The sequence below is a fragment of the Oncorhynchus kisutch genome, linkage group LG8 (genome assembly GCF_002021735.2).
Source record: "Oncorhynchus kisutch isolate 150728-3 linkage group LG8, Okis_V2, whole genome shotgun sequence".
Lineage (NCBI taxonomy): Eukaryota > Metazoa > Chordata > Actinopteri > Salmoniformes > Salmonidae > Oncorhynchus > Oncorhynchus kisutch.
This window is the reverse complement of record NC_034181.2, coordinates 24,788,793-24,812,858: the sequence shown is the minus strand read 5'-3', so window position 1 is coordinate 24,812,858 and position 24,066 is coordinate 24,788,793. Positions and strand designations below refer to the sequence as shown.

The window sequence follows — 24,066 nt, the reverse complement described above, 5'->3', positions numbered from 1 at the left end:
TGTTATTTAAATGTTCTTTATTTAAAAAGATGGGTGTAAGTCTCAGAAAAAGGTTGATTGCCCCAAAAATAAATTAAACAACTTTCAGAACTCTACACATTGAACTACTAACAAAACTGCATAAACTATTACAGTAGAAAAAAACAGGACATAAATATTAACTTAATACACATGTAAAATACAAATATTAAAACATTACTGTCCGAGGGTATATATATTTGTGAGATAACAAATATGAAAACTCACTCAAAGATTAACAAATACTGTACTATGTTAGGGAGGTGGAGTCCAAGAGCTTTGCAGTGAAAGAGCTTTCGTTAGATACAAACACCTCCCAGTCCTTTAACATAAATCCAACTTTAAAAGACTGGATATGCTGATCGCTGGGCTCAACCCAACGCTTATGGAATGGAGACAGATAAATGGTGGCTGTGTTCAGGCTTTAGCTATATTCCAATCTGACAACTCAACACCTTAATTGATGCCTTTCAAGCATCTGGAAGGTGGGCTTTTCCTCCTGTTTCTTACGCCTATTGAGAACTGTTAGGGGCTGAGGAAGTCAACAAATAGAGGGATTGGGTTGAGTTCAGTTGTAGCTGCTGTCTTAGATTGACTCTGATCCAGCAGATTGTTTTGTGGTTAGTGCTATAGTGGGGTAGGAGGGTAACATTACAAAATTCAATTCAAACAGCAGGCCACCCATGTAAAATTAACTCTAAATGAACTGGGAAATGTTAATTGGAGTGGCTATATACATTCCTATGGAACCTTATGTGCAAAGTACATGTCCAACATTCTATTAGCTGCATATGGAGTGGTGGAAGCAGAGCCATATTCCTAAATATATACTTTACATGTAGCTCTGGGTAGAACAGGAATCAGCTGGAAGGTACTGAGCTGGACTGAGTAACAGTCTATTCTCTTTGGAGGTGTAGTGTTCCGAGTTTCTTCTGACCTTACTGCATTCTCCCTCTCAGCCCAAGAGTTAAACAATGCATACACATAATGTATTGGAGGTTCCTCTTGTGCATTGAGTGGTTGTCCCTTCCTCGGTTAAGGCATTGTGATTGATGGACAGGAGTCAGATGAATTCTCACAAGTTCTCTCCAGGTGTATGTACTGTGTGTGTACTGTGTGTGTGTTTACTGGCTAGTTTCCTGTTTCTTGCTGCTGATCCAGTCAGTGTATTGTGTAACACGTGTGTACACCCCGGGTGTGTCTTTCTTCCCACAGCCATCACCCCAGCTGATCAGCCCCATCAGAGTCATCTTCCCATCCTTGGGACAGACGAGAGGACCGCCAGAGTCACCCTGCATAGGAGAGGAGGAGATGAGGGACACGTGTCAGTTGTGGTTCAGTCATGGTTCAGCAGGAGGCCTACAGTACCATTTTATAAATATTATCAGGAGCACTAACATCCAACATGACACATCCTTGTACCAGCTAATTAGCTACTTAAGTGCTTAGTGTTGTAGAGTTTTTGGGGCTTTGGGCTACATACTGCATGGCAAATGGCACCCTATTCCCTACATAGTGCACTCCTTTTGACCAGGACCCATAGTGCTATGGTCAAAAGTAGTGCACTACATAGGGACTATAGTGCCATTTGGGACACAGACAGAGTGTGTTTGGGTCTTAGGAGGGTGAAAGAAGAGCCCTCGTCACCTTGCAGGCGTCATCCAGACCTCGGGTGTCCCCGGCACACAGCATGTTGGAGGTGACCAGACGCCCAGATAAGACATTAGGGACACAGCGGTCCTGAGGCCACAACCTCACGTGACCCCTCTTCACCCGCTCAGAGTACATCGCATTAACTATGGAGAGAGGAAATGGGAGGGTATTAAGCTCTGGACACTTCATGTTGGTCGGCCTGCATTGCTCCATGCCCTCTAACACCTATATAACATTTTTTATTTTACATCTCTAGACTGAATAAAAAAAAGATAGCAAGGGTTATGCACCCCTTTGGGCCCCCAGGACCAGGAGTAAGAAACACTGCTTTGGGTACACTATATATACAAAAGTATGTGGACACCCCTTCAAATGACTGGATTTGGCCATTTCAGCCACACTTGTTCCCCATTGCTCACCATGCGCAATGCCAAGGGTCTGCTGGAGTGGTGTAAAGCTCGCTGCCATTGGACTCTGGAGCAGTGGAAACGCGTTCTCTGGAGAGATGAATGCCATCTGGCAGCCCGATCGACGAATCTGGGTTTGGGGGATGCCAGGAGAACGCTACCTGCCCCAATGAATTTGTCGTGCCAACTGTAAAGTTTGGTGGAGGAGGAGTAATGGTCTGGGGCTGTTTTTCATGGTTCGGGTTAGACCCCTTAGTTCAGTGAAGGGAAATTAACGCTACAGCATACAATGACATTCTACACAATTCTGTGCTTCCAACTTTGTGGCAACAGTTTGGGGAAGGCATGAAAACCCCATCTAACACCTTTGGGATGAACTGGTATGCCGACTGCGAGCCAGACCTAAATCGCCCGACCTCACTAATGCTCTTGTGGCTGAATGGAAGCAAGTCCCTGCAGGAATGTTCCAACATCTAGTGAAAAGTCATCCCAGAATGGGGCCTCCCGAGTGGCGCAGCGGTCTAAGGCACTGCATCACAGTGATTGAAGCGTCACTACAGACCCGCGTTTGATCCCAGGCTGTGTCACAACTGGCCATGACCGGGAGTCCCATAGGGCGATGCACATTTGGCCCAGCGTTATAAAGGTTTGGCCGGGGGGGCTTTCCTTGGCTCATCACGCTCTAGCTGACTTCGGTCGTCAGTTGAACTGTGTTTCCTCCGACACGTTGGTGCAATTGGCTTCTAGGTTAAGCGGGCGGGTGGTAAGGAACGCGGTTTAGCAGGTCATGTTTCAAAGGACGCAGGACTATACCTTCGCCTCACCCGAGCCCGTTGGAGAGTTGCAGAGATTACACAAGATCGCAATTGGAAATCTCAAAATTGGGAAGAAAAAGGTGGTAAAATAAAAGGTATTCCCAGAAGAGTAGAGGCTGTTATAGCAGCAAAGGGAGGGACCAACTCCATATTAATGCTCATGATTTTGGAACGAGATGAGCAGGTGTCCACACACTTTTGGTCATGTAGTGTACATCAACATTCTTCTCCACCCTTTCACAAAAACCTGTGTGTGTCTCAGGCTACTGCCCTCTACTGGGCATCAGGAAATAAACCACAGAAACACTTAGCTAAGCTTCAACATTTCAAATAAAGGGTGATATGTCTTACACTCCTTCTCTTTGCCGTAGCCAGAGATCTCACACTCGGTCCAGTCAGGCAGTACCAGGCCTGGGTCAGGCAGACAGGCGGGCAAGACCTCCGGGGAGTTCACAGCACACAGGCCAATATCACTCTTCAACTTCAGCAAGACTGAGAAGAGGGAGGGAGGAGGGCAAAGAGAGAATTAGTGATATTGCTTTACTTTGGTTACAACGGCTCTTTATATATGCTACATAATCAAGCCATAAGCCTCTTGCGAGTCAGTGCCTAACATTGTGCTGTCCAATATAGCTCAGTTGGTACAGGTTCAATTCCCACGGGGTAGCAGTATAAAAATGTATGCAATCACTACTGTAAGTCGCTCTGGATAAGAGCACCTGCTAAATTACTACAATGTCATGTAAAAATGAGTCACCAATGTCATTGTCAAAGGTTTCCTCGTTGTATTTCTCGTGGGTCCAGTACTTCTCCACCTCAAAGATCTGGTCACTGCTGGAGGAGTTCTTACGAATCGTCTGACCCAGAACCACTTGCAGACGCTCTGGTTTAAACCTAACGGAGAAAGCAAATCAGTGAGTCACACTTGGGTGGGTGTGTGTGTGTGCGCACGTGTGTATTAAACCTACCTCTCGTCGAAGCAGTGTGCAGCAGAGAGGACCCAACAGGAGTCTATGAGGACCCCTCCACACAGGAAGAAGTGTGCTTTGTATGTGGACCGGAACACGTTGATGGCTGCCTGCCATGGCTGCTCTGTGATGTCACTCTGCCGGGCCCCCCCCAGGATACGGAAGGAGGGGCGACTGAGATTGTCAGCACGCTGTCCACAGGTACCTATGGGGGGGATATATATATATCGTTTTCTGTTTTTAGATGTATAAACCTCAAGGTTTAAAGAGTTAGAAGGGGAGGTGTGAAGGAGGAAGAGAAGGACAAGAGGAGAGGGGGAGGTTTGGTGTGGAGGAGGAATAAAAGGAGGGGGAGGTGTAGAGGAGAGCAGGACATGGGGAGGAATAGAAAGAGGGAGAGGTGTGGAGGAGAGCAGGACATGGGGAGGAATAGAAAGAGGGAGAGGTGTGGAGGAGAGCAGGACATGGGGAGGAGGAATAGAAAGAGGGGGAGGTGTGGAGGAAGAACAGAAGGAGGGGGAAGATGACAAGTGTACAGGTAAATGTAATGTGTTTTGTGGCTGTCCTCCTACCTCTGTTGTTGGTGGTGGGAGCCCTGGGGCCTAGAGTAGTGATGGTAGTAGGTCTCCTCCCTAAAGAACAAACAGATACTGTTCAGTACGACATTAGATATCAAATACTCAGTGTGACTACAGTTGCAAATGTACTCAATTACACTCCTATGCATTTCACTCATTGCAATCCTGACAGTCATTTGACTCCTTGTTTTAGTCATTACATGCATTATAGTAAGCTACTGTAGGTGATGACAATTCTTGGCAGAATATACAGTGTTCATTTGACCGGCACATGAGGACATATACATTCATACTGTTGCCGATATTATTGGACAGTAGTCATGTAACAGGGTAACAGATACTCACTGCATTTGGTGATGTTACAGAGCTCCCAGGTCAGCTTCATGTTTCTGTAGACGTGACACCAGGGGCCAAGATCACCGTCTGGGTTCCTGAAAGAAAGAATGTATAAGTGTGGTTGTGTGTGCGTGCGAGTGTATGTGTCCAGCATGCATGTGTGAGAGAGAGTTTCTCTGTGTGTTCATAATCTTACCTGCAGAAGTTGTGACTTCCCAGCCCCAGCTCTCTGGCCTCAGACCTCCATGTGTTGTAGAACTTGTGGGTGATGAGGGGTGAGTCCCAGGCAAGACAGCTGTAGCCCCTCTTAGTGATGGCCGTCGTCCCCCTGTACGTCTGCCCCGAGCCCTGCACACACTCCGCTGGGCTCTGGTCTGGAAAAACAGGGTGAGGCACAGATTTAATTTACGCTGTGGACTACAGTCAGTCAAGTAGCCTTCTTGTCATAGTTTGGCAAGGCGACAATGTAACTGTATCATGCAGGATATGAACCCCACAGGATAAACCAATGTTTTAGACCGTTACACCAAGAGGAAATTGCCAAGGGCAGACTGGTTTTGAAGTTCGCAGGCTGGGCTACCTCATCACATGACCAACTAATGTCTGTTACATTCACTCCCCTTTGACCTCCTCCCCCATGACACCACTGCACGTTTGGCGCCATTGTTAACAAGCAGGACATGAACCCAGGTCTCCCATGGGAACAACCAACCTATTAGATCAAGAGGAAATTCCCTCTTGGGCCAAGTGCAGACACTGGTTTTGAAGTTAACAGGGCGGACTACCTCATTAGGTGACCATGACGGACTCATGTCCGCTACATAACGGTATAGTATTATGTTGTCATGTCATTACCTGCAGGGCAGCTGGAGAGAGTACAGAACTCCCAGGCTATCTGGGTTCCCTTGTAGACATGACACCATGGCTTAGTATCATCGCTTGGATTCCTAAGAGAGAACAGGGGAGGGGAATATTTATCTTGAGTGCTCGATTGATGCATGTGCGTGTGCGTGCATTTATGCGTGTACCTGCAGTAGTTGTGATTTCCCAGCCCCAGGCTGTTCGCCTCTGGTCTCTTAGCTGTGAACGTCCTCCCTCTGAGGGCTGTGGAGTTCCAGTTGATACATTCTGAGCCGGTTCGACTGATACTCCACGTACCACGGTACCCTTTACCCTGGCCCACCACACACTTCTCAGTGGTGTCTGTGGAGAGGGAGAGATTAGTCTATCCAATCCAGCCATCCAAACACAATTTGTTAGCTGTAGTCCTTTCTCTATGGCTTCCTCCTATCGTCATGCATCCTGGTTACATGACTAAGGACTCACTCACATCTATTCTGTGTTTTGGCTCCCTGATCTTATGGTATCCATGTAATGACACACGCATGAGTAAACTTATGTAGAGAGGATGTACCGCTCTTTTTAGGCTCACTCAGAGTCACATGGGGACAGAGTTTGGCCATTGTGGTTTCATCAAATGACCAACCATGAATTATGACGCTGATAGATGACATCATATAATATGACTGGGCTCACTTTTGGCTGTGAACTCACTCATTAGACCATCGACATGTGTTACGAATTTACATGTTGAGTGGGTGGGGTATTTACAACGGCCTCCCAACGGGATTAAAACAAACCGATTGTTGCCAGCTAACCACTGAGTTCCATGGCGTTCCAGATTTTGGCTTCTGGGGTGTAAACTATTTTTATTTTATGGCTGGCCCACAGACAAAAACTCCATAATCTTTTCTAGTCATTGTCACAGGATTACGTTCTACCATTCTCTATGTGTCTACTGCCCTAATGATAGTAGTAGCCAACATTACTACTAGATGCTAATAGGCATCAATAGCAATCCCTTGTCCTTGTTTTTCAGTAGTAGGAGGCGAGAGGAGAAGTATTTATTGACAGTGTAGCGTGGTCTGTGCTCTACTTACTGATCTCACACTGAGCCCCAGTGAAGCCTGGTGGACACCGACACAGGTAGTCAGAGGAGTAGACCATCTCCTGACAGGTTCCCCCGTTGTAGCACCTTGACTGATAGCAGGCTACAGGGATGGAGGGAGGGGGGGGGGATGGTTTGACGTGTTGGAGTTATTTTATTTCTAACAATATTTACTAAACCACAGACGAAGAGCCCACCTGTTATGCCAAATCTCATGACTTCTTTTACGTCACATACAAAATGTCAATTTCCCTTTTTTCAGAACAGCTTCAACCCCAATTTTCACATCTGTTGACAGCGTATGACCTCACAAGCTGAGAACGAGGTAGTGATTTGTCTGTCAGATGGGTGGTCATGCATCGTTCAGTGGGGGTGAAGGAACATGTGTGCATTTAAATATAGTGAAAGTCACAATGGGTGGGTGTTCTAATGACTATACATCCTAGACTACACCCTTTCTCTCCATGACACCAACCACTCTCCATAGTGGAGGAAAGTAAGGGACCAGAAGGGAGAGATACTGTAAATACAGAGTGGACAGAGGGAAGGCAGACAGAGGGAAGGGGTTCTGGAAAAGGAAACAAGTTCCAGAAAAACAAGCTGAACAGTGTTGTCACTCTGCCCGCCTAAAGGGGGTTGTGAGGGTGTGTGTATTTATATACAGTATGTGTTTGTCTGTGTGTTTCCACTCACTGGTGACTGGCACAGAGTGACAGCGCTGTCGTCCTCGTGATGCACAGGTGCAGCGCTCCACAAGCTGGCCCCTCCATCTCAACCACGTGTCCCCAAAACCACGCACCACAGCCGACTGGCCATCCACACACCGCTCTATACACACGAACACAGAAACACACAAGGGTAGAGACAAAGACAGACACATGAGACACTTACAAGATGACAGATACATAATGTATACACATGAAAAGAGAAGGTGTAGGTGACAAACTAATTATTTGTTGTAGCTAACACATGATTAGTGTGAAGCACAGGTGGCCAGCGGCACCTTAAATGGCTGGGCACCAGTGGCTGGAACGGAATAAATGGAAAGGTATCCAACACATGCTTACATGTGTTTGATACCCTTCTATTATGATGAGCCGTCCTCCATTCAGTAGCCTACTGTGGTGTGAAGGGAGGGACACGAGGGGTGAGGGGGCAGTCCATGCTCACCTTTATGGTTTCTTGTCCCTCTTTTGGTGTGACGAAGCTCAACCTGCCATGGGAGAGGTAAGAGAAGTGAGCTCAAATCTCCACAGTACCAACAAACACAGTGGGGCAAAAAAGTATTTAGTCAGCCACCAATTGTGCAAGTTCTCCCACTTAAAAAGATGAGGCCTGTAATTTATCATAGGCACACGTCAACTATGACAGACAAAATGAGAAAAGAATCCAGAAAAATCACATTGTAGGATTTTTTATGAATTTATTTGCAAATTGTGGAAATTTCTCAATACTTTGTTATATACCCTTTGTTGGCAATGACAGAGGTCAAACGTTTTCTGTAAGTGTTCACACACTGTTGCTTGTATTTTGGCCCATTCCTCCATGCAGATCTCCTCTAGAGCAGTAATGTTTTGGGGCTGTTGCTGGGCAACACGGACTTTCAACTCCCTCCAAAGATTTTCTATGGGGTTGAGATCTGGTGTCTGGCTAGGCCACTCCAGGACCTTGAAATGCTTCTTACGAAGCCACTCCTTCGTTGCCCGGGCGGTGTGTTTGGGATCATTGTCATGCTGAAAGACCCAGCCACGTTTCATCTTCAATGCCCTTGCTGATGGGAGGTTTTTAACTCAATCTCACAAAACATGGCCCCATTCTTTCCTTTACACGAATCAGTTGTCCTGGTCCCTTTGCAGAAAAACAGCCCCAAAGCATGATGTTTCCACCCCCATGCTTCACAGTAGGTATGGTGTTCTTTGGGTGCAACTCAGCATTCTTTGTTCTCCAAACACGACGAGTTGAGTTTACCCAAAAGTTATATTTTGGTTTCATCTGACATTCTCCCAATCTTCTTCTGGATCATCCAAATGCTCTTTAGCAAACTTCAGACGGGCCTGGACATGTACTGGCTTAAGCAGGGGGACACGTCTGGCACTGCAGGATTTGAGTCCCTGGCGGTGTAGTGTGTTACTGATGGTAGGCTTTGGTAATTTGGTCCCAGCTCTCTGCAGGTCATTCACTAGGTCCCCCCCGTGTGGTTCTGGGATTTTTGCTCACTGTTCTTGTGATAATTTTGACCCCACGGGGTGAGATCTTGCGTGGAGCCCCAGATCGAGGGAGATTATCAGTGGTCTTGTATGTCTTCCATTTCATAATAATTGCTCCCACAGTGGATTTATTCAAACCAAGCTGCTTACCTATTGCAGATTCAGTCTTCCCAGCTTGGTGCAGGTCTACAATTTTGTTTCTGGTGTCCTTTGATGGCTCTTTGGTCTTGGTCATAGTGGAGTTTGGAGTGTGACTGTTTGAGGTTGTGGACAGGTGTCTTTTATACTGATAACAAGTTCAAACAGGTGCCATTACAGGTAACGAGTAGAGGACAGAGGAGCCTCTTAAGAAAGAAGTTACAGGTCTGTGAGAGACAGAAATCTTGTTTGTTTGTAGGTGACCAAATACTTATTTTCCACCATAATTTGCAAATAAATTCATTAAAAATCCTACAATATGATTTTCTGGATTTTCTCATTTTGTCTGTCATAGGTGAAGTGTCCCTATGATGAAAACTACAGGCCTCTCATCTTTTTAAGTGGGAGAACTTGCACAATTGGTGGCTGACTAAATACTTTTTTGCACCACTGTATTGTCTGAATGGCAACAGTAGTGATGAAGTTAACTCTAGACTCTGATCTAAGGTCAGTTTAGCATTTTTCACCTTGTGCATTTTGCGAGGTGAAGTTGGCCCTATAGGTGAAGCTGATCCTAGATCTGCACCTAAGGGCAACTTCTACCTGGAGCAGTGGATGTGGTACCTACTTTGTCCGCTAGGGAGTAGCAGAGCACTGACAGGAGGAGCAGCATTCCCAATAACCTGGCCATGGCTGCGTCTGGATCTTTTCTGATGGAAAATAAATACAAATGATTACAGACTCTAAGCCACGTGAAGAAAGACTGTTGATTCAGGACAAGTCAAGTCATTGGGTACATACATCAAGCACTCAACACCCCTTGGACACAGTCACAACTTATGAAAAATAGAACAAAAAAAAGCCAACTCCTAGTGAACAATAGGTCCAATGTCACGAGCATGCTACTCTGATGTGGGTAGAGGATGGACTTTAATACTACCCCTTCCTCTCACCCTCACCCTTCCTTTGAGTAAGACAGAGGGAAATGGTGGGATAGGTGGAACGTTTGGGGAATTGGCGGGCATTTCTGATTCCTTGAAGTTGTGATTTCCTGTGAAGCCTTTTAGGCCTACTGACATACAGGAAGGAAATTAAAGCAGTGCTCGTGTGTGCATGTGCGGTCCTCTGTAGCAGTTGGTAGATCATTAAGCTTGCACCGCCAGGATTGTGGGTTTGATTCCAGGGGCCACCCATACGTAAAATGCATGCACATATGACTAAGGCGCTTTGAATAGGTCACTGTGTGGGGGCTTGTATTTAAAAATCCTTTAATTAACTGGGCAAGTCAGTTAAGAACAAATTCTTAATTACTTTCCTCGTTGGTACTGGAAGTCCCCACAAGCATATAAAACAAGGAACATTTCTCCATGAGGACAAAAGCTATTTAAGCTTAGGAGTCAAGGTTAGGGTTAGTCCTGAGGGGACAGAGAACAGTGACAAACTAAGCACAGTTTGCCACCGGGGAAAAGTCTCACAAGCTCGTGTGTGTGTGTGTGTGTGTGTGTGTACAAACTGTATGAGTGTGAACTCAAAACGTTGCTAAAGCCCTCTCCCAACAAACCAATGCAATATGGAAGCAGTTTCTAAACAGGAGTGCAGATGTATGGACGGGTAGAATGACTAATGACAAACAGATGAGGACGAGAGAAAACGGAAACTTTAGTTTGACACCACTAAGCCGGCTTTCCAAAAAGTTTGTTGCACTACTCTAGAGTTTGCTACGTTTTGTAACCAGAATACACACTTATTTGAATCTGACATAAAATTTGGTATTTTAAATGTGGTGATGGTGAAGGTGTGATCGTGCTATTTGGTAATACTGAAGGATGCTCTGGATAAGAGCATGTACTAACGGAATTTTTAAATTTGAGTAATTTCACAGAGCAACTTATAACTAGGGAAGGTAAGACAAATACATAGTCACTGCAATAAAATAAGCATGGGAATAAATGTAAATTAATCTAGTTCTCTATAAACAGACTAGAGATGCACCCTTTTAGGCCCTAAAGCCTCTGTCAACTGTGACTAACCATGACTCACTTGGAGAGAGAGAGGGAGAAAGGGAAGACCGAGGGAATGACAAGAGAAAAACTTAAAGTTCAAGATGGAAAGAGTGAAAAGGGATTGAGGAACACTACAGCACTGTGGTCATTGCATGGGACCAAGACATAAACCTTACCTACCGACACACACACACGGCTGATGGTTTTTCTGATCCCCTGTGGCTGATTGGGCTGGTGTTTTGTTATAAATGAGGTCAAACTGTGCACACGCACTGCTCAGAAACATGAAGCTAATCAACTCACCAGGTGCAAAGAGTAGATTTTCCTGGAACCCCGACTCCGAGTCTTTCACTGGGATGACTCTGCAAGATGTGTGGGACTTAGACAGAGCACATACCCCTTTCAAGCCAGTTGTTTGTGACTCCTGGTTTATTTGGGCTACCCTTAGCTAAGCCTCTTTGGCAGAGCATGAGTTGCTCTTGTCCCCTACTGTCCCTCCCCTGGCCTATCAGACCAGGCCATATGTTTCCTGCCAACATTGAGCCTGTGTGCCTGACGTCACTCACTTTCATGTTTTATCTGTCACACACACACACACACACACACACACACACACACCTAGTGCCTGTCCGCCATCATTAACATGTCTATCACACACAAACGTGTGGGTGCCGTCAGACACCACAGAATTATCAGCTGCTGTCTGACAATCCCACAATGCAGTGCGTGTGTAGGACTGGTTTGTGGTCTGGCAATGATCCTACTAAACCAGCTCTTACAAGAGCCAACAGACACATGCACATGTTTAAACCCACACAGACAGTTGCACACCCTTATGTTGGTAGGAGTTTACAAGATAACAAGAACATCTCTTAAAAGTCAATGTTTTGTTGATGAGTTTAAAACCTACTGCAGTGGTCTAAATCAGGGTCACAGTGATTATTGGTAGTCTTGAACAAATCTCCTTTGAAACAAAAAGTACACACCTCATACACATGGGTACGGGCTTAAAAAAAAAAAAGACACCTGTACCATGTCAGATAGAGTTTAAATGTATTACATTTTGATGTGGAGAATCTGTTTAAGGGTTAAATTGACTCCAACCAAACACGACGTAATCTTTAAGACAGAGGGATGCAGTTGAATCCTTGTCCAAAAATGAAGATTGTGGTTAAAAAAAAAAGCAGACAGTGGTGCTACAGTAGTGTGGAGTGAAGACAAATGTGACAGAAGCCTACCGTCAATTAGACAACAAATTCTACTAATCTTACCTTCAACCCTACAGAGGACCTAAAAACTGAAGTGAAAGGGATCCTCACAGAAGCTAAGGAGAAGGGCTACATTTCAGACAGAGTTCAAATGTATTTAATGGCAGTCTGCTTATGGCTACTTTTACCTTCTTCCAAAAGGTCCACAAGAACCTTAAAAACCCCCAGCAGACCAGTCATCAGTGGTAATGAAAGTCTGACAGAACCCATCTAAGTTCATTGATTACTTTCTTAAGCCTTTTCTGACGTCACTCCCAGCCTGTCTTCAAGATACCAGATGTGTTGAACAACATTAAGGAATAGAATATAGGTACAGCTTCCTTTTTAGTCACCATGTATGTGGAGTCTCTACACACCACCATTGAACATGAACAAGGTTTGGCAGCTATGCACCATTTCTTGAGTACCCGACCTGAAACAGATGCCTCCTACAGAATTCATTGTCTCACTGACTGAATAGACTCTTAATCATAACACCTTTGTCTTTCAGGACTGTATTAAACAGGTCAAAGGGTGTGCCATGGGAGCTACAGCCCTTCCTACGCTGGTTTGTACTTGGGTAAATGACTTACTTTTGGATCCTTCTGATAACCATTTCTTTGACCGGATTATATGGTGGGGACGCTATATTGATGATGTTTGCCTGTTTTGGTCCGGCTCAGAAGATGAACTTATTTCCTTCCACCAATACCTTAACCCTAACAAACTAACTATGGAGTACGGCAAGGATAACATTCATTTTTTTGGACCTCGACATTAGTAATAATGACCAAGGTTGTTTGCACACATCAATCTTTAGGAAGCCTACAGATGGGAATACCATTCTGAGGGCAGACAGCTTTCACCCCAGAAGGCTAAAAGAGAATATTCCATATGGCCAATTCAAAGAGTCCGCAGAATTTGCGATCAGTTAACAGACTAGTGTCAAATCTGCTGAATCGCTTCTTGAATCGGGGCTACAGCGTTCAGGTCCTGAAAGATGCAGGTATAAGGGCTGGATTACTTGACAGAGAACTTGTTGCGAAGGAGAGAGCCTCCTGATGCATCAGAGAGTGTATTTTGTAACAAAATACAGAATTGAAGCAGAGAACATTAAATAATTGGGGAATCATCCAAAGTGATACGCTACTACGCCAAGTCTTTCCTGAGCCACCAGTCATAAGCTTTAAGAGATGTCCTACCCTAAAATGACAAATTAGTCCAGTTATCTTCCGGGTGACTCAACTTGGCTCGACCACAAACCCAGGGGCTCTTTTAAATGCAACCAATGTAACCATTGCAGAAATATTGTACAGAAGAAGTAATTTGTTGACACAGCTTCTAAAATGGAGTATTACGTCAAGCATTTCATTAACTGCAAAACCACTCATGTCATCTATAGATTGGAATGTCCACAGTGGTGTTCTACATTGGACGGACAGAGACGCCTTCAAGACCGCTTAGCGGAACATAAGTACACCATACGGGTAAGCAATGAAAACTACCCCATGGCAAGGCACTACAAGTCCTTACACCATGGCAACCCTGCCTCCCTACAAGCTATGGGTATTGATCATGTTCCGGCCTCTATTAGAAAAGGGGACAGTCTTAAACAGTTAAACCAAAGGGAAAGTTCTAGCATTTACAAACTACAGGCCACTAAATACCCTGGTTTAAATGAAGATATGGATTTACAAACTACAGGCCACTAAGTACCCTGGTTTAAATGAAGATATGGATTTCTCACCCTTCCTGTAGGGTCGTGATGGGTCCATTTACTGTCATCTAGTAGACATTTTGCTCAATTGCCCTCAGCTATGTTTAGACTGTTGTTGTTCATGTTTGCTGTGTTCTAGTGGACTATGGAATATATTGCTTTCTTATTCTTGACACTTCTCCCAGTCATATTTAATGTTAGAACTACCTTTTAGTGTTCTGATACTTCTAGCTTGGAGTTGTATTTATGATAGCTACAGTATTGCACCTTTTCATGTGTATAGTATTGCTTACTAGGTGTGTCCAATCAATTGTGTAACCACTCCCTCTTCCAATTAGGGCTAATTGAAAAGCTGTTCAAAAGACATTGTATTCCCTTTTTTTTGTACTCCCTGACAAAGGCCATGCAGCTGAAACGCAGCGGTTAAAAAAATAAAAAACGTTGTTTCCATTGAACATGCCATACTAATGAAGGCATTTTAATCAATTATATGAAGAGTGCCTTGGTCCTCTCTTTTTGATGACCAATTTACCCCTTTTACCAAAGAGCACCTTTATCTACCAAAATGTACTATTGTGTACCTTAGTAGCACTTCCCTTCCTCTTTCTACTAGTATTACATTGAGTTTGCATCCCAATATTACACTTTATATACAGAACATCTCAGAAGACTAAAATATAACAAAACTGTTTGACATAGAAACACAGGATTTCCATCTTTAAAAACAAAATGTTATGAAATTTTGAAAAATATGAACATTCCACCAATGAGGCCAAAGAGGTTGTTTTTGGTCATTGACTGCAGGAAAGGGCTACCTCATTTTCTAGCAGGGATTAGAAGGCAATGGTCTGTCCCACCCAGTTAGTTAATGGTTTCTTTTGATTGTGTTGTATGACAATATATTCCCTACACACCCATGAGGGCTGTAGCTCTTACAACAGTAGGTCAAGTCTGAGTTATGGTAAGAAGATGAGGCTGTTAAACTGTGATTGGAGCTTAACTAGTGCTAGACTGAGGCAACACACAGGCCCCATACACACACACAGGCCCCATCCATTCTACTGATGTAACTCTCATGTCCTATTAGAGTTCAGTCATAAAGCAGAATTATAGTAACAGAGTTGTCTCTAAGTGCTGAGCACAGCTCCTTCTCCCCCGGTCAGTCTGTGTGAGGATGAGTCTAGCTAGCTGACCTTTACAGTAAGGATGTGTGATTTGCTGACCAGTGACCACAGTACTGGTACAGCAGGTAGAGACAAATCAGCGGCCATTTAACCGCGAGGGAAATAGGAAAGAAAGTGTTAAATATTAGGGATCAGAGGACAGGGCTAGACAACTCAGCACAGTGTTTGCAGTACTCTAGTGGAATCTCTCCACACTGCCAAAGCTGACCGTGTACATGTTCTCATCCTCCTAAATCTATCTACTGCCTTCAACACCATGAAGCATCAGATCCTCCTCTCCACCCTCTCAGGGCTGGGCGTTTCAGACTCTGCACATGCTTGGATTGCATCGTACCTGGCAGGTCACTCCTACCAGGTGACATGGAGAGGATCTGTATCTGCACCACGTACTCTCACTACTGGTGTTCCCCAGGGCTCAGTTCTAGGCCCTCTTCTCTTTATACACCAAGTCACTCGGCTCTGTCATATCCTCACATGGTCTCTACTATCATTGCTATGTGGATGACACTCAACTATATACTTTTGTCCTTCCTCCCTACTGACACCCAGGTGGAGACATGCACCTCAACCTGCCTAGCAGATATCTCCATTTGGATGTCAGCCCACCACCTCAAGCTCAACAAGACAGAACTGCTCTTCCTCCCGGGGATGTCCTTTCCAAGACCTCGCCATCACGGTTGATAACTCCACGGTGTCCCCCTCCCAGAGTGCGAAGAACTTTGGCATGACCCTGTCGTTCTCTGCAAACATCAAAGCAGGGACTTGCTCCTGTAGGGTCATGCTCAACAACATCTGTAGAGTACAACCCTACCTCACACAGGAAGAAGCGCAGTTCCTAATCCAGGCACTTGTCATCTCCGGTCTGGAGTACTGCAACTCGCTGTTGGCTGGACTCCCCACTTGTGCCATCAAACCCCTGCAACTTATCCAGAATGCTGCAGCCCACCTGGTGTTAAACCTTCCCATGCAAATAGTATCTTAAATAATCCTACATTAACCCCTGCTCACCCCGACCCCTCCCTGTGAACTAACACACTTTTTTATTTTTTTATTTTTTAACACCTGACTAGCTGACTTTGCTGATAACTACTTTATTGAGGAATGATTGACTTACTATGACTGATGTGTGGTTGTCCCACCTAGCCATCTTAAAATGAATGCAGTTAGTAAGTCGCTCTGGATAAGAGCGTCTGCTAAATGACTCCAATGTAAAATATCTAGTCAAAAGTCTGAACAGTGATCAAACTGAATAGAAGGATTTTTTTAAATACTGAGCTACAGCTGCTAGAACGAGGACAAAGAAGCAGGAAACATCTTTAAAGTGTACCAAGCCTTGGTACTGATGTTGCCGTTGGTAAAATATGATGTGGCAATGTAAGTTCCTTCACTTTTCATACCGATAAAGCTTCATGAATTTAATTGAAATTAAGTAAATATTTGTAGACAGAGGACGTTGCGTGTGTATGGACGGGCGTATGTGACTGTACATGCACACATGCCAAAGTTATGTTTATTCTTCACTGAGAGAAAGCAGGCAGCCATAGGCGTAATCTGATTAGCATCACATTGAACCAGTTTTATAAACAATGACACAGAACTCTGGTTTGGTTCTAGCTAATTATCTTCCTTTCCTTCTTTAGGTTTGGTTCCAATACTCTAAAATAGCATTATTCTCCATGTCGCCACATTACTTTTTGGGGAAGATTCACTGGATATGTTATTCCCAACACTTGAACCCTCAGTCATAAAAGGTCAATACTAGGTTAGTGACTGTCATAATAAAGATAACATGTCATGAGAGCTGATGTCTGCTTATGACAACTGATCTAACACTGTGTTTTAGGGATAGTAAGCTACTTGGCTGGAGCTATGCCTGCTATACCGGGCTCTTGACATGTGAATCAGGTTAGCAAAAGCACTGAGAGGCCCCCTGGCCTAAAACACCAGCCCAGCCACCACAAAGAATGCACTAAATGCACTGATCCATAATTAATGGTCCGGGATCAATGTGTTACTTAGCAACATTGCTGAGTTTGGACTACAATGCTGCCCATTAATGGTCAGCCAGATCCTGGAAGTGACCCTGTCCTGTGGTGCATGTGAGCCACTTCAGGTTTGTCTTGTTCAGTCACCTTGTATCGGAGGACAATAGGGGTGCGCTCTAGTATTGACAAAATCTATCCAGAGGAACTCCCAAGTTAAACTAGCTGCTTTAAACATAGTGCCTTGCGAAAGAATTCGGCCCCCTTGAACTTTCCGAATTTGCCACATTTCAGGCTTCAAACATAAAGATATAAAACAATTTTTTTTGTGAAGAATCAACAACAAGTGGGACACAATCATGAAGTGGAACGACATTTATTGGATATTGCAAACTTTAACAAATCAAAAACTGAAATTGAGCGTGCAAAATTATTCAGCCCCCTTAAGTTAATACTTTGTAGCGCCACCTTTTGCTGCGATTACAGCTGTAAGTCGCTTGGGGTATGTCTATCAGTTTTGCACATCGAGAGACTGACATTTTTTCCCATTCCTCCTTGCAAAACAGCTCGAGCTCAGTGAGGTTGGATGGAGAGCATTTGTGAACAGCAGTTTTCAGTTCTTGCCACAGATTCTCGATTGGATTCAGGTCTGGACTTTGACTTGGCCATTCTAACACCTGGATATGTTTATTTTTGAACCATTCCATTGTAGATTTTGCTTTATGTTTTGGATCATTGTCTTGTTGGAAGACAAATCTCCGTCCCAGTCTCAGGTCTTTTGCAGACTCCATCAGGTTCTCTTCCAGAAAAGTCCTGTATTTGGCTCCATCCATCTTCCCATCAATTTTAACCATCTTCCCTGTCCCTGCTGAAGAAAAGCAGGCCCAAACCATGATGCTGCCACCACCATGTTTGACAGTGGGGATAAGGTGTTCAGGGTGATGAGCTGTGTTGCTTTTACACCAAACATAACGTTTTGCATTGTTGCCAAAAAGTTCAATTTTGGTTTCATCTGACCAGAGCACCTTCTTCCACATGTTTGGTGTGTCTCCCAGGTGGCTTGTGGCAAACTTAAAATGACACTTTTTATGGATATCTTTAAGAAATGGCTTTCTTGCCACTCTTCCATAAAGGCCAGATTTGTGCAATATACGACTGATTGTTGTCCTATGGACAGAGTCTCCCACCTCAGCTGTAGATCTCTGCAGTTCATCCAGAGTGATCATGGGCCTCTTGGCTGCATCTCTGATCAGTCTTCTCCTCGTATGAGCTGAAAGTTTAGAGGGACGGCCAGGTCTTGGTAGATTTGCAGTGGTCTGATACTCCTTCCATTTCAATATTAACGCTTGCACAGTGCTCCTTGGAATGTTTAAAGCTTGGGAAATCTTTTTGTATCCAAATTCGGCTTTAAACTTCTTCACAACAGTATCTCGGACCTGCCTGGTGTGTTCCTTGTTCTTCATGATGCTCTCTGCGCTTTTAACGGACCTCTGAGACTATCACAGTGCAGGTGCATTTATACGGAGACTTGATTACACACAGGTGGATTGTATTTATCATCATTAGTCATTTAGGTCAACATTGGATCATTCAGAGATCCTCACTGAACTTCTGGAGAGAGTTTGCTGCACTGAAAGTAAAGGGGCTGAATAATTTTGCACGCCCAATTTTTCAGTTTTTGATTTGTTAAAAAAGTTTGAAATATCCAATAAATGTCGTTCCACTTCATGATTGTGTCCCACTTGTTGATTCTTCACAAAAAAATAGTTTTAAATCTTTGTTTGAAGCCTGAAATGTGGCAAAAGGTCGCAAAGTTCAAGGGGACCGAATACTTTCGCATGGCACTGTACAATTCTATACAGGGCTAGTCAGGCAAAGGGTGGAGCTAACACACAGCTGACTCCAGGGAACCACATTCCTAGAAACATTCTGTGTAATCTCTGTTCTATTCTCTGAAGGAACTCTGATTCAAAACTGCTTTCACTTATAATTGTAGTTTTTGAATGTGAACTATTGCAACAAGAAATTTTAGAATGACCTCAATCCAGAGCTGTGGATTACTGATTGAAGTGACAGATGACGAAGTGATAAAGTATGTGCAATGGGAGTATCAGGTGAAGGGAGGGGTAATGAGATGAATGGAAAGAGAAGTGGGAGAGAGATGACGGTATGAAACAGAATGTGAGGGGAGTATCAGGTGGAGAGGGGGATAAAGGAAGGATGAGACAGGTGGAGGGATGGAGAGGGGGATTACAGTAGAGAAAGAATGCAAGAGCATCAGGTGGAGAGAGGGATGAAGAGAAGTGGAGTGATGTGGTGGGATGGAGAAAGAGTGAGATGAGTGTAGGTGTGAAAGATGTGGGATAGAAGGGGAGAGGAATGTGGAAGAGAGATGTGGCAGGGTATGGTCAGCAGTATTTGACTTAATCACTGAGTAAGAACTAGGTGACTATTGCACTTGGCTGGCTCAGTCACTTTTTCACTTCCCCGCACTCTTAGAAAAAAAAAAGGTTTCAAAAGGATTTTTCAGCTGTCCCCATAAGAGAACCCTTTTTGGTTCCATGTAGAACCCTCTGTGGAAAGGGTTTTATATGAAACCCAAAAGTGTTATTTATACCTGGAACCAAAAAGGGTTCTCCTATGGGTACAGCCAAAGATCCCCCCCCCCCCTCCTAAGAGTGCACATAGCCTACATGTGCCAAGGTGTGGCGACATCCAACATCAGGTGAGAAGAAAATGGCAGACATAAAATGCACGAGAGCTACATGCTCTGCAAGTAACAGAATAACTAGCCTACACAATAGCAGCCAAGAGTGTAAATATTTGCTTTCTGCCCTTAATCCGTTGAGTTTGGAGACTACATATTTGAAACGGTCCTTTAATTGAGTCCCCAATATAGGATAAATGCCATTATGTGATGTGTCGACCAGCTTTCTCTCAACCTCTGAATGCTTGGCTATAAGAAAGCCAACTGACATCTACTCCTGAGGTACAAATCTGTTGCACCCTCTATAACCACTGATTATTTTTTGATCCTGCTGGTCATCTATGAATGTCTGAACATTTTGAAGAAAGATCTGTCCTTAACAGACATGTACTCTTATAATCTCCACCCAGCACAGCCAGAAGAGGACTGCCCACCCCCCTGATCCTCGTTCCTCTGCGTTTCTTCCTAAGTTCCTGTTTTACTAGGGAGTTTTTCCTAGCCGCTGTGCTTCTATATCTGCATTGCTTGTTCGTTTGGCCTTTTAAGCTGGGTATTAAGCACTTTGTGACAACTGCTGATGTAAAAAGGGCTTTATAAAATACATTTGATTGATCAATTGAGTATTTGTATTTCATAAATAAACTGAGTTTGCTGACTACATATTTGAAACGTTCCTTTAATTGAGTCTCCAATGTGGAATAAATGGTATTATTAAGTATGCGGTGTGTATTTTCAAAATTGTATATTTGTTAAACTTTCATTAAGTCCACGATAAGGGATAAAAAATGCCGAGGTTTACTGACACCATTCAACTGATGAGGGTGCATCCGAACTACCGCCTGGGAGGCTTGTGGTCCGCGTATGATGTGTAACGTGTTGTGTTAGTACCGAATCGAAAATAAATTATAAAGTCAATAGCCTACAATTTCTTTTGGAACATTTGCGCGTAGGTCTACCACCGCAGTGTGCACCTTGCTGTGCTTCACATGTGAAGACATAATAGTATATCAACATTTTAAACTAACCGTTCTGATCTGTTCCATCAGCCTTATTAATTGATATGTCGCATACCTCCACTAATCTACTTTGATACGCATCATGGGGATTAAGTAGTGAGCACACAATGCCCACAAAAAAGTGGGTATACGGCATATACCTGTGTATATACCCTCCAATGCACTACCCCATAGGACATAAATTATATCTAGAAGGGATTGAATTGGTCCATAATCCAGGTAAAGTAAATTTAGGAACAAAGTGTAGAACAAACGACAAACCCATCTAGAGAAGATATAAGCACCTACAAGCATCCGAGACCACAACCTACTGTCTGTATGTGAGACTGCGCTCATAATAACATAGCCTAATCATATAATAGCCTACATGCTTTCATTCAGCTTTTCAAACTATGCACAAATGCCTGGGAAAATTAGACAAAAAGTATTTAAAATGTCACCGTTTACTGAAATGTATTTGACATTCCATTTGAAATCATTTGTCCCGGCATGCTTCACAGAAGACTAGCAAATGTTGTAGCCTAATGCAATCATTATGACTTTTAGCGTAGCCAGTAAATAACAATTAAAATCTGGAAAACAATGTGTGGTTACATATTAACATGAATATCCTTACCTTGTCCTTGTGTATGGTATGTTGCCAGTTCTGAATCTCCCTCTAGAAACAATTGTCATCGGAGGATATTGACAATGAAGTGTGATAACTGCTGTACTTCTCTCGGTTTTTATCCTAGCCTCGGCTATTTCCGCTGAAGGGGGGATGTTTGGATTACTACATGATTTGACCATTTTTACGTATTACATTATTCTGCGGAAGTGTGACTCAAAGGCACTCAGGCCTTTACGTGACACACAAAACTGAACCTGAAGCTGTCTTTGGCTCAACATTGAAGGGTTGATTAAGAAAAATCTATCATATTCTAATAAAGTGAATATTTGTCTTGTACAGACTTCAGTTGATCTTGGTTGCAAATCTGATGTTATTAGTGATTAAATTCTTCGCAACCTGAGTTTATACTCTGCAGCCGTTTGGAATTTGCCTCCCCATGGCTCCTGACCAGGGTAAAGACTGTGGGTGGGTTCAGTACCAATGGAAATCCAGTTAGTGGCGAATCCCCTGCAAGAGTCTGGGCCGTTCCAGACTGCGTTGGCCCAGGGCTCTTACCTGTCAGACAGGAGAGGAGGCTCACATTCGAACGGTAGCCAGGTAGAGCTCGAGCAAAAATCCCTGGCACCCAGCCGCCGCTCCATCGTACTCCCTCCGGGGCGCGAGATGCAACGCGCTGGGACCGGACGCCGCCGGAGGAGGAGTGGGTTGCGTCGTCTGTGGGGGAGCTGGGGTTGACGTCGGAAGACCACTCCTCTCCCATCGCTCCATCCTCTCCATCATTTGGTCCATCGACGAACCGATCCGAGGATGGCCGTGTGATGGAGGACGCGCGCCTCCATTGATGGAAGAGGGGTGGTCGCTGCTCCCGCTGACTCCATGTCGGTGGTGCGGGCTTCTGTCACGGATTCTAGGAGTAGTGGGTGGAGGAGTCAGGCGCAGAGAGCAGAGTTAGTTCAAACGTGGGTCTCTATTCCAGGAACAGAGTAACGGTCACGCCAAACACAAGGGCGCATAAATAACCAATTCCAACAAACAGGCCAAAACCGTCCGGAAAAAGAAATCCACACACATGAACAGGAAAAACTAGCCCGCACAAAAGCAGGTGGGCATACCGAGTTTAAATAGCCCAAAACAAAACCCAAACAAGAAACAGGTGAAACTAATCAGACAAAACTAACTGAAATAGAAAAGGGGATCGGTGGCAGCTAGTAGGCCGGCGACGACGACCGCCTTCATTGCAACTCCACATCAGAGGGCTGCGACAAGTCAAAGACATCAAAATGTGTCAGTGTATGCTTTTATATAAATAAATACATTATTATTAGTCCTTGTGTGCTGTTGAGGAGAATATGGCTGAAGTTGTTCAACTTTTATTATATTTTTGGAAAGGAAATTGTTTTGTGAACACTGGACTAATTGTGGACTAACACTCTGTTGCCTCGTTGTCAATTCCATCTATATTAGATTAGTATGGAGTCTCCAGTGTTTAATGAGGACACCACACATTTACAGTACACACACATAGTGCACACACACGTTTATCACTCATGGTCTGACAAGGCGGTTGTGTACTACTTGATGAATAAGGATACAATTATGACACCAAGCCATGTCAACAAAATAATTTCCCCTAATTAATGCAATGCCATGACCACAATACCAATAAAATGTGATGCAGTAGTTTTGACCTCCTGTTAGAAGCACGTAGCACATGTAATGCAACTTGGTGAAAGTATTAGGCCTAAAACCCAGGTTTTTGTCAATTTAAGACATGCACATTTGGAACACAGAAGGCTGATGAGGAGAGAACAGCTCGTAATAGTGGTGGAGACAGAGCAAATGGAATGGCATCAAACACATGGAAACCATGTGTTTGATGTATTTGATAGAATTCCACTCATACCATTCCAGCCATAACCATGAGCCCGTCCTCCCCAGTTAAGGTGCCACCAACCTCCTGTGATTTGGAATTACATAAAGTGACAGTTATACACTTTTACCTCTACTAAAATGCATAGTTTTGTGTAGTTAATTTAGGCCAAAGGCACCTGTATTGTAATTGTGAGGCTGCTAGGCCTTTTTACAAAACACCATATTAAACAAACAGCACTAGCCTAGGAAACAACACCATATTTAGTAAACGTAAACAGGAAATAGTTTCTCAAAACAGGCTACTCAGTGAGGGGGTCTATGCACCTACAAACCACACATTACTAGTGTAAGAAATATATATCTACGCCATACGCATGGAGCTTTTGCATATAAATAAAAGCATGTATACAGTATGGGAACCAAAGTGATGCAAGTCAGCCGGATGTAGGGAGGATGTTTCATGTTGTTTGTTGATGTGGAAATGTGATAACGTTTTCATTACAAACAGGGGATTCCTCTTGAAAACTGAGGTTTTGAGTGTCGAGAATCTGCTGAACAGTCATTGATTGCATCATTATCTTACAGTTGACAATTAAGGCAATGTCATTGCATAGCTTGAATACTCCGAACACCATGGTAGGGTATTTTCCAAGTAGACAT

At 44.0% G+C, this 24,066-nt stretch overlaps 1 protein-coding gene across 6 annotated transcripts; it reads right to left on the bottom strand.

The window, feature by feature from the left end:
- On the bottom strand, positions 1–22,639 carry LOC109896028 (tissue-type plasminogen activator-like). Of its 6 annotated transcripts, XM_031829909.1 has the most exons (16): positions 21,541–21,677; positions 11,375–11,433; positions 9,697–9,778; positions 7,894–7,936; positions 7,417–7,551; positions 6,716–6,826; positions 5,804–5,978; positions 5,631–5,722; positions 4,972–5,149; positions 4,785–4,870; positions 4,434–4,493; positions 3,862–4,066; positions 3,651–3,787; positions 3,245–3,385; positions 1,666–1,814; positions 1–1,310 (listed from the first exon to the last, which is right to left on the bottom strand). In XM_031829909.1, exons 3-16 carry the CDS (start codon positions 9,757–9,759, stop codon positions 1,143–1,145), a joined length of 1,743 nt encoding a protein of 580 aa, XP_031685769.1. In that variant the 5' UTR covers positions 9,760–9,778; positions 11,375–11,433; positions 21,541–21,677; the 3' UTR covers positions 1–1,142. The 6 variants fall into 6 exon arrangements, with proteins under 6 accessions (XP_031685769.1, XP_031685767.1, XP_020345808.1 ...); XM_031829907.1 differs by lacking the exons at positions 11,375–11,433; positions 21,541–21,677 and adding an exon at positions 22,090–22,639; XM_020490219.2 differs by lacking the exon at positions 11,375–11,433 and having other exon boundaries at positions 21,541–21,678.
- Positions 22,640–24,066: the final 1,427 nt, after the last annotated feature.